The sequence below is a fragment of the Gorilla gorilla genome, chromosome 2, assembly GCF_029281585.2.
Source record: "Gorilla gorilla gorilla isolate KB3781 chromosome 2, NHGRI_mGorGor1-v2.1_pri, whole genome shotgun sequence".
NCBI classification, from domain to species: Eukaryota; Metazoa; Chordata; class Mammalia; order Primates; family Hominidae; genus Gorilla; species Gorilla gorilla.
Window position 1 is genome coordinate 183,530,799 of NC_086017.1, and position 11,245 is coordinate 183,542,043.

General features: G+C 40.2%; 1 protein-coding gene across 1 annotated transcript; it reads right to left on the bottom strand.

Annotated features, from left to right (window-relative positions):
- Positions 1 to 763: 763 nt before the first annotated feature.
- GHSR (growth hormone secretagogue receptor) lies at positions 764 to 5,929 on the bottom strand. Its single transcript, XM_004038010.4, has 2 exons — positions 5,091 to 5,929; positions 764 to 2,937 (listed from the first exon to the last, which is right to left on the bottom strand). The coding sequence occupies exons 1-2, from the start codon at positions 5,884 to 5,886 to the stop codon at positions 2,633 to 2,635; spliced, it is 1,101 nt and encodes a 366-aa protein (XP_004038058.1). The 5' UTR covers positions 5,887 to 5,929; the 3' UTR covers positions 764 to 2,632.
- Between the last annotated feature and the right edge of the window lie 5,316 nt (positions 5,930 to 11,245).

The following is an 11,245-nucleotide window of genomic DNA, read 5'->3' on the forward strand; positions in this document are numbered from 1 at the left end:
CTACAAAATTGACCAGTTGTTGGAGGAACAGCCCATCTTGAATTTATTTTGAGCCAAATACACAGCAACACAATGGGATGAACAGCCAGCCCCTTGATCCAGTGTCAACCAGAGATGTTTATTTCACAATTTAAAGAAGTTATCAGTTGCCTGCTGCAACAAAACACACAAGTGATTGTGAGCTCCTTAAGGATAAAATCCTTGGCTTATTAATTGTTAGAGTTTAGAACATGTCAGGCACATACTAAATGCTTATGAAATGATGGACTTTTACAAACAATACTCCTCAGTTAAGTTCCTCTTTTCCCTGAGTCTCAAATGATTTAAGGAGTATGATAAAATAAAGAAGTTACAAACAATAAAAAGGCAATGGTATAAGAGGACAAATTAAAGATCTCTTCCTCTAAACATATTCTCTGAGTTTCCAGATTAATACCACTGAAGGACAATGGTGGTCCCTACTACGTTAACTACTCCCTGGAGGTGAATTAGGCCAAGACTAGACATAAACCCACAAGAGAGGAGGCTAAGCAATGAATTAGAAGTTGGGATTGTTTTCCTCCAAAGCAATCAGCTGTGTGATGGAGGTCAAGGTTTTCTTGTTTGTTTCCTCTCAAGTAGGATGTATCTGTAGACAAAAATTCTAAGGCTTCAGGAAGCTGAACTACCTCTTTTGGATTTATTGGGCCCTCTCCGGGACAATAATGTTTAATGCCCTAATTAGTATCCCATGAACTTAAATGAGTCAGTGTTTTTTTTTTTTTTTAATATTGATGCACTCTTAGGAATTAACTACATAATCAGCTTGCTAGTGTTCTGTATTTAGACCACATTGGTGGTGCAGTTTTAGCGTCAGAATGAATCTCAGAAATATTTTTCTAGAGAAATGATTCTAATTATGATTGTGTTTGGTTGTTTCCAAACTAAATAATCAATCGATTATTTCATCATGATTATCTTTCTTTTTGATGAAGGAAAAAACAGTCATGGCAGGAATTTCCCTAAATGGTTCCATCCACTCCATAGTTGTGAACCAATAACTTCATGAAGGAACTGCTTATATGACTAAGTATTGCACAGGATTATGAAAAAGTTATTTTTGGGTTAATACCTTTAGTATGCAAAGAGTTGACTGTATAGGAAGCAATGTCAATATAAATGAAAATTATATACTTATAACCAAATGTATAATATTTAGTTGAAGATGTCTATTCATTCATAATTACAATTAAGAGAGGGTCTGGAAGTCCAGGTAATCATATCTATCAGATAAGCAATGGGATATAAGCAGCAAAACTAATTTGGAGACAGGACACAGCATAGACATTTAAAAATAAATGGCTATAAGATTTTTGAAAGTTTTTAATATCAATAAGCAGTAGCATTTAGAGGATTCTCAGTTTTTCACATAAGCCTGCCTTCATCACTTGAAAAATTTCTATATTCATTAACTTTCTTGTAATCTTGCCAGAGCACATTACAAATTGTTCCCTTATCCACAAATCGAAGCCTTATAATTGACTTAAAAATTTTTGTTAAGCCATATAAGGCAGTTTGTGATTACCCATAATTGTTTTAAAAAGTTTCATTTCCTGAATATTAACACATGCAACTCAACTTAATTTAAAAATGTATGTTACACATTTCATATTCATTCTCTTCTAAGCATACAGAACAGGATATTTAGGTGTGATTTTTAGTATTCATCACTCTAAAATTCTGCTGTGTGAACATCACTGTAAAACATTTTAGGGAAACAGTATTTATTTTTAAACATTATATATAAGGTGAATGATAATTTTTGTATATACTCTAGAGCTGTACTGTTCTGAGTGGTAACCTCGAGCTACTGGATACTTGAAATGTGACTAATGCAACTGAAGAACTGAATTTTTAACTTTAATTAATTTTAAGTTTAAAGGTTTACCGTTGTTTCAGTTACTGGAAAACTTTTAAGTGTGCTTAGACAACTTAGGTTGTTGAATCTACTTTTTATCTGTAAATTTTATGAAACCTAAATACATCAAATATTACCGATGAAAACTTAGTGTCCAAATTGAGGGTTTCTGTAAGTGTAAAAGCATGCCAGATTTCAAAGACTTAGTGTGGAAAAAAAAGAATGTAAATTTCTTTTTAATAATTTTTGTATTGATTGCTCATGTGCCTCATGTTATATTTCTCTTGGATAGCACTGCTCTAGAGCTTTATGAAAATTGCTAGTTTTTAAAAGTTACATTTTAAATTTTGTATTGTAATGTCATTCTTTTAACCAAATAATTTTGATCATTATGAAAAAGCAAAGCAAATTTGTATTTACCTACCAAGAAGTGCCCTAATTGCTCACTCTGCTCTTCCTCCTTTCTCTGAATTGCAAAGCCCTCACCAGCACCCGCAGCAGAATGCAAAATCATAGGCAGTGAATATGCAGAAATAGTGTATGAGAGCACTGATAATTGTGCAATCAAATCAAACTGCTCACACCCTACAAATGATATCTTTTTTCCCTCCCAAATGTTTCCGGATCTATGTGTTCCTAATTCCAAAATTAACCTTCAGCTTCCTCCCAAGTTCTGCTGTGCTATGTCTTCCGGTTTAGAGTAATAAGCGGTGACTGTACTCGCAATGTGCTAGGTCATGTATTAATACTAGATTCTGTCCAGGCCCGAGAACTTTCATCTTTCAGAGTGGAGAGCTTTCTCTGGGAGAAGGGTTCGAATCCCAGAAGTCTGAACACTGCCACCCGGTACTTCTTGGACATGATGTTGTACAGAATGGGGTTGATGGCAGCGCTGAGGTAGAAGAGGACAAAGGACACGAGGTTGCAGTACTGGCTGATCTGAGCAATCTCCAAGGAGCCAGGCTCAAAGGATTTGGAAAATAAATATCGCCCTACGTGGAAGGGGAGCCAGCAGAGGATGAAGGCAAACACCACTACAGCTAAAAGGACAATGGGAGAGAGATAGTCAGCTCAAGAAATGTCACAGCAAATCACATTCTATTTTTAAGACTTTGTTTTTGTTTCATGGTCTATGACCATTGACTTCAGAGAAACATTGTGTTCTGCTCTTCCTGTTCCAACATTTTAACAAAGATTCAGTCTGTCTGGACCAACAGTTCAACAATTTTTACTGAGCTCCCCAGTCATTTCTATTTAACAACTATCTGAGTAATTTTGTAGTGAGTTGACACATTGACTCAACTGACTAGACCATTTATTCACAATAGTCCAGCAGTTTTTATGTGTTAGACACAACAGATACACTTATGAGGTAAAGTGGTTGTACTCAACCATAGCTGTGTATCCGAGTCTCCTGGGGCACTTTTTAAAACAATGCAGATTCCTTGGATGTAGTATAGACTCAGTCAATTTAAATCTCTAAGAGGGAGATCAGGACATATGCTTTATCTTCTCTCTCTTTTTTTAAGTTTCACAGAGGATTGAATATACAGTTAGGATTAAGAATCACTGAGATGAATGATTCTATGCCACTTACAATAGACATAACTAAGGCTATTATTAAACCAACTCATATAAATTATCATCCATCCAAGTCTTCATTTTGCCTATGTAAGATAATTTTTAATGATGTCTAAATGTTTAGATTGTTTTAAATTCAGAAATCAGGGAAAAATAATAACAAATAATTTTTTAGTCACTGTAACACTTTTGTGATCCCCTTCAAATTGTCAAGGAAGAAGAAAGTTAACATTGGTGTTGAGACACCAATGAAGAAATTAATGGCTTGAAAATAAAATTGGAGGAAATTATTAAACTTATCCTTAAAACTAAGTTGTATAGTAGCAACTTAACTGCCACAGTAACAATGTGACTCTCATAGGTGAGAGCTTAGGATCCCTTGGAAGACACTAGCAGGTTTATAACCTATGAGTCATATCACGAGAATCACTGCTCCAGAAAATAAAATCTTTGACATTCCTTGAATAAACTCTATCACTTTAATATGGAGGATCCAGGAACTGTAAAATTGGAAATATGAAATCATCCTGGAATGACTTCTAAGAAGCCTTAAAATATGCCATTAAGTATGAAGTCTTGACTATAATATCTAAATAATAAAATATACGGACCTTGGTTTTGAAAATGCAAGTAGAGTTAATATTTTGCTGGGATGTAACCATATTTATTATTACTTCACTTGTACCAAACACATATACTTAAAGAAGCTGAATTTGTGCAGTAAACATTCAGCAAATCCAGTTATGACATTGTACCCAGATGTTCCTGAAGGGTCATTTGGGGAAGTAGTGAATTCTGTTGGTTTCCACAAAGTCTCCTTTCCTCCTGTTGGAGCTTCGTTTATTCTAGTTTATCCTTACCTTATCCTAGTCTATCCTACCTGAAGAGGCAGGTAATCATAAAAACAAATGAGACTTCACTGATTTGTCACTGACTTCCTTACAAAGCTGTATAAACAGCAGCAGGGTAAACCGAATTGATGCAATTATCTGAAAAAATGCAGGGCAGAAAACAAATCACAATATTGAAAGAAAAATGAATAATCTCTAAGAGGATTATCCAAACTGATCATGTCTTTGGTTGAATTTACCGCTGAACGCTTTCTAGATCCAAACCCTGCTTTTCTTAATGTAACTTAGATATTCACAAATCCTATTTGAGGCAGGAAGTCAGTCCTCACTTTTAACGCTTAAAGACCACAATGGACTTTTATAAGATATCTCGATTTTTAAAGTGGAGTTTCTGGGCTGATATAAAATTTATTTTAGGGAAATACAAATATGGGACATTTTTGCATGAAAGAGAGAAAGGAGAGACAGGAAGAAAGAGACACAAAGAGATAGAGACGGTAAGAAAGACACTGACGAAGTAAAGGCGGAGGAGAGAGAGACAGACAGAGACAGAGAGAAAGATTGAGAGACCAAAAACATCACTCAAGAAAGCAAGAGGAGAGAATAATTGAGAGAAACGCAGAGAGACAGAGGCCCAGAGAAACTGAAGAAAGAGGTAGCGACTCAGGGGGAAATAGAGATGGAGACTCAGAGAGAAGGGAGAAGGCACAGGGAGAGGATAGGACCCGCGAGAGAAAGCCTGAGCGCGCGCTGAGACCCACCCAGCATTTTCACGGTTTGCTTGTGGTTCTGGTCCCTGAGCGAGGCACCCACGACAGCATCGCCGCGCCTCCTCCGCCACAGCTTCCTGCCGATGAGACTGTAGAGGACCGTGAGACAGAAGACAGGAAGGAAGAAGAAGATGCTGGACACCCACACCATGACCGTGAGCAGTCCAGAGCGCACCGCAAACTCGGTGGGGCGGCACTCGTTGGTGTCCCAAGGGTCGGTGCCGTTCTCGTGCTCCACCCCGACTAGCACGAAGATGGGCCCGGCGCTGCAGAAGGCCACGGCCCAGATGACGAAGATGACCAGCTTCACCCGCCCCTTGGTGACCACCACCTTGGCCCGCAGTGGGAAGCAGATGGCGAAGTAGCGCTCGACGCTCAGCGCTGTGATGGTGAGCACCGTGGCGTAGGTGCAGCTCTCACTGACGAATTGGAAGAGTTTGCAGAGCAGGTCGCCGAAGTTCCAGGGCCGGTACTGCCAGAGGCGAACGAGGTCCAGGGGCATGCAGAGGAAGATGAGCAGATCGGAGAAGGCCATGCTGGACAGGTAGAGGTTGGTGGTGGTGCGCAGCTCGCGGAAGCGCGACACCACCAGCATGGTGAGCAGGTTGCCAGCGATGCCCACCACGAAGAGCGCCACGCAGGTGGCTGTGACGCCCGCCAGCAGCGGCGCGGGGAAGAGCTGCAGCAGCTCGTCGCCCAGCGAGTCGTTGCCGGGGGAAGCATCCCAGTCCAGGTCGGCCAGTGTGAGGTTGAACCCCGGCTCTTCGCTGGGCGTCGCGTTCCACATGCTGCCGGCTCAGCCGAACAGGCTCTGGGACGTGACTGCGCTGGGAGGCTGGACCGAGCTGGCTCCTGAGGAGGTCCGCTTAGGCGCGGGAGGGTGCGAGGGAGGAGCGGGTGCAGACGCGTAGGGAGGATGCTTGGAGAAGAAAGAGAGGGAGGTGAGAGGCAGAAGCCGAGGAAGAAGGTGAGATGGGGACAAGGAAGAGGGAGAGAGACTGGCGGTCAGTGGGTGAGAGAGTGACCCACTGCTTTCTCTGACACCTCCCCTTTCCCCCACCAACTCCCCCAAAGTTTCTCCCAACACATCCTCCGGCCGGCGCCCACACGCATACCTGTCACCAGTCCTGCCTTGCATTTGCGTTCTCGATCCCGCTCCATCTCGCACTTCCCAAAGCGTCCCAGCGAGTGGGGACCGCAGGGACCAGGCGCCGCGAAGCGGGAGCGTGAGGAGCTCTCTCCGAAGCCCTGGGCGACGCTGGACTAGTGTGTCCCGGAAGGACAGGTCACACCCGGGGGTGGGGGTGAAGACGACGGTGGCGGTGGGGAGGACACCTTTAGCAGCCGGGACCTGATTTCTTCCTCCACAAGGCTGCAGCTGGCTATGGCCCTGGTGGAAAGAGAAAGCGAGCTTGACCAACTCGACTTGGGAAGGGGGATAGAGAGAGAAAAGAAGGACCTTGTGTTTGTATTAATACCGGTGAGCACCAAAGAATAGTCTCACGCAGTTCTAGGACCCAGATTCAGCGATATGACTACTTGTCCAAGGTCACACAGCGAGCTGGGGACTCGGGGACCAGTGTCGGATTTCCCACCCGGTTGGGACTTCTGAGCGCACAGGGGCAAGATATGTGAATAAACCCTGTCCAGAATCCCAGTCCTTTGTATCACTTGGTGGTGATAGAGAGTCCGCTGTAGGGGATATTACATTTGCTTGTTGCAAACCTGGTGGCGGGGTGCCGAGGGTGGTCAGGGAGGGAACAGGAGAAAGGAAAAAGGCAGGGTTGGAGGTGTGTGGAGCCGGCAAGTGAAGAAGAGGCTGTGAGGCTGGCGCGTCGAGAGTGTGCAGGAAACATTTTTTGAGGCATAATTGAGAGAGATCAGCCATTTAGTAGCCGTATTCCCTTGGGCAAGGTCTTCAACCTCCTGAGCATTACGTCTTTTTCTTTGAATTGCAATGATTTGTGCGGACCACTGGGGGTGATATCAAGTGTCAGGGACCACCGGAGGCACTCAATAAATAGAACACGGGTTGCTGTTGAGAAGTAGAAGCTGTGCCGGTGGGAACAGGTCAAAGGCCACCCCTACACTAGCAAGGTGACCATCTGGACGTGGTCTGTGCGTCTCCTGCTCAGAGCCAGAAAGCAGCACCCGAAGGCATGAGACTGCCGGTTGCCAGCGAATTCACAAATCCGACCGGCCCCTCCCGGCCCACCGACCTCGGGACCGCCCCAGGAACATATTCAGCACTGTGGCCAGCGCCACATCCATCCTACCGCAAAGCGCCGCTGGGGGAATGGCTTCGCTGTCACTCTCACCGTTTTTAACTTGCGCTTCTAACGCCTCAGTCCTACCCCACGGAGGAGCAGGGCAGACTCCCACGAAGCACAGGCCGGCGTTAGCCACTGCCTTGACCATACACATCGGCGCTCACCCGATGAGATCCCACGTACTGTGTATGAGAGAGTATCCCCCTCAGTTGAATGCGTTTGTACTTGACTTTCACAGACAGTTTGCACCACCTCTACTACCTAAATTGTTAATACTTAAAAGTCCACAAAGACCTAAGACTGAATGTGTGCCCAAATGCGTGAAAGACTCCACACAGTAAATTACTACATGAGAGAAGTTTGATACAGGAAATTTAACATAGCGGTTTGGTTGCCGCTGGCGTGTTAGACATTGGACCAAACTGAGTTTTGTTTTGTTTTGCTTTGTTTTGTTTTGTTTTGCTGGTTTTGTTTTGTTTTGTTTTGAGACGGAGTCTCCCTCTGTCGCCCAGGCTGGAGTGCAGTGGCGCGATCTCTGCTCACTGCAACCTCCGCCTCCCAGTATTGGATCTCCCACCCGGTTTGGACTTCTGAGCGCATAAGTCCGGGTTCAAGCAACTCTTCTGCCTCAGTCTCTCTAGTAGCTGGGACTACAGGCGTGTGCCACCACGCCTGGATAATTTTTTTTGTATTTTTAGTAGAGACAGGGTTTCACCATACTGGCCAGGCTTGTCTCGAACTCCTGACCTCGTGATCTGCCGCCTCGGTCTCCCAAAGTGCTGGGATTACAGCCGTGAGCCACTGTGCCCGGCCCCAAATTGAATTTTTAAAACATTAATTTCAGACTACTATTTTTTAAGTATTACAACTAAGTCAAACTACCAATTACTAACAAGTTTTCATTTAATCAATAACTTTGTTGCTTCCTGACCTATATTATCAGTAGGTTGATGTATGTGGAAAGAAAGGGAGAGAAAGTGGACTGGGATAAATCAGAATACTATGGGAAGTTATTGCCTAAGACTGAGAATCAGGAAAATATTGTGGGATATATTTCTAGGCTACTCAGTGCTAAAGCTATGGTTGATAGGTGAAAAAACTGAAAACAAAAACCACCAAAACTATTGTGATAAAAAAAAATTTCATGTTAGCTAAAATAGCCAGCCATTTAATGGCACTCAATCAGTTTTTAAAATATAGACAAATCTATATTGCATGACCAAGAAGAAACAGAGGGTGCTATTGTAGTTGATCTATTTATTCACAACGTGTAAAATATTATGTAATACCGTATATAAAACTATCTCTAGTAAGTGGTAGGTACTAGGATAACAAAATAAATAAAACCCAGGCAGATCCTATATTTATAAACTTATAGTCTAGAGAGAAAAATACAGTTAAATAAGTAATGCTAGTACAGTATTGATAGGTGCATTTAAAGAGACATGTACAATGAGCCCTGTTGGAATTCAGAGAATGAATGAACCACGTGGAGGCTTTAGGGAAGGCCTCTCAGAGGAAGCAGCATCTGAGCTGGATCTTGGAAAAGCTCAGTTCCATCAGAAAAAGGAAAACTTGCTCAACCATTCAGACAACGGACACAAAAGCATTTTGGAGTGACACTTAGTATGCCTTGTTCTATGAATGGTGTAAAGAGTATTATTATTGACTTGTGGATTTTTATATAGTAAGTGCATACCAATCAGTTACGGTGATTGTTTTCTTTTAGACACTCAAATTGTCCCATCTTTGGCCGATGAGATCCACTTCAAGTTGGTTCCAGGGTCCTTTTGACATAACTCACTTAGATTTTTAGAGCTTCCATGCTGTGTTTTGTGGCACAATGAGATGCCTCAAGCTCACCTGGTAAATTCTCCACACTATACCTAGGAGCAACTATTATTTCAAGAATCCCTGGTATCCACAGTGGGAAACAGCATTTAGAGACCAACATTTGGGCAGTGGGGTTGGTTATTATCCCTGGAGAATTATGGTCTAGGTTCTGCAGACAAAGGTAGGATATATACATATGTATACACATTATATGTATATTCTATACATATAAATAAAGTTACATAGTTTCCATTATGAAGATGTACCTTAGTTTCATTTAACCAATGTTTATTGATAAATATTTGTGAGTTTTTAATAATCTTTTATTGCTATAATATATATATTGCTATATATTCTATACATATATATGGTGTGTATATATATATAGGCTATGTACTATATACATATATATACACATATATAGATGAGTGTGTGTGTAATCATTATCATCTCACAATATCTAGATATCTATAAATCATGAGATGATAATTATGATACTGTAGATGAATCAGACAGACCCTGAGCAGATGAACAAAACTAACATCACCACTATGATACCCTGGGAAGGACACAACGTCGCTTACATGTATTCCAGCTAGAAACGAAGAACTTCAATCTAATCACAAGGAAACATCAGACAAACTCAAAATGAGGAATCATTTATTTAAAAAATTATTCCAAAAATTTCAATGTTATGTAAGACAAAGGAAGACTGAGAAATTGTTCCAGAACAAATGACACCAAAGAGACATAACAACTAAATGTAATTTCTAATTTTAATTTCTGATCAATGTTTGGTTTATTGAAGTTGACAGCTACATGGAAGAGGATGTTCTTATTCTTAGAGATGCACACTCAACTGTGATTTATGCAGCTTACTCTCAATTGTTTCAAAAAAATCACGTGTGTGTGTGTGTGTGTGTGTGTAGATAGAGCAAATGAGGAAGCAAATGGGGCAAAATGTTAATAACAGGTAAATCTTACGAAATGGTAAAATGATTTTCTTTGCACTATAATTGCACATTTTCTATAAGTTTAAAATTACTTTCAAATTAAAGTTCAAAACTCATACATTTGTATAGATATTTCTGATTCAATTTCCAATTATTAACTTCTTTGAGTTGATATTTATACTGAACATCTTGGTTTCTAACAACATAAACATAATTATCTTATACATAAAATGAGTTCAGACTAATAACGTCAGCATTGCCACTAATAATAAAATTGACAAACGAAGTTTGAGATTTTTTTGCAGTTCTCTTTTGTCCTTACGGTATATCCCATTAAGTTTGTACCATTGCTATATTTTAAAATTACTTGAAACAATGTTTTTCTATGTGTGGTTATTTACCAATTTGATACATGGTTCATTTGTTTCCATTACTTTCAATTTTTAAATTTTCTATTTATTTTTAAATTTTAAATTTGCTTTAAAATTTTAGTTTTTAATATATAAAACATTTTCTTGATCTAACAATTAAAATGTTAAAGTAAGGTTCTAAATTTAAAACTTTAAACAAAAGTATACCCAGCAAAATGTTATTTTCTTTTCCTACTTTTCAATAGATAACATTTAAAAATTTTAGCTTCTTATTTATCTGTCATGTGTGTTTCTTTTTTTAAGTTTATGTGTGTGTGTGTGTGTGTGTGTGTGTGTGTGTGTGTGTGACCTACTAAAAGGTAGTATACCATACGTTCATACCAGACTGTCTTCTGTGTTGCCTTTTCAATTTAATATTATATCCTGGGATTCTCTCATAGCAATTTTTTAATGTTTTCTTTTAATAATCCACCTAGGGAAAGTTACATAGTTTCCATTTATGAAGATGTACCTTAGTTTCATATAACCAATGTTTATTGATGAATATTTGTGTTTTTAATAATCTTTTATTGCTATAAATGATAATGTATATGTCATTTTATATGTGTACAGCTGTATTACAAAATAATATAAAATAATTTAATAAAAGAAGAAATGATACATGGCGGTATACAAATCATTGAATGGCACAATACAGCATGGAGACACAGTGTATAGTG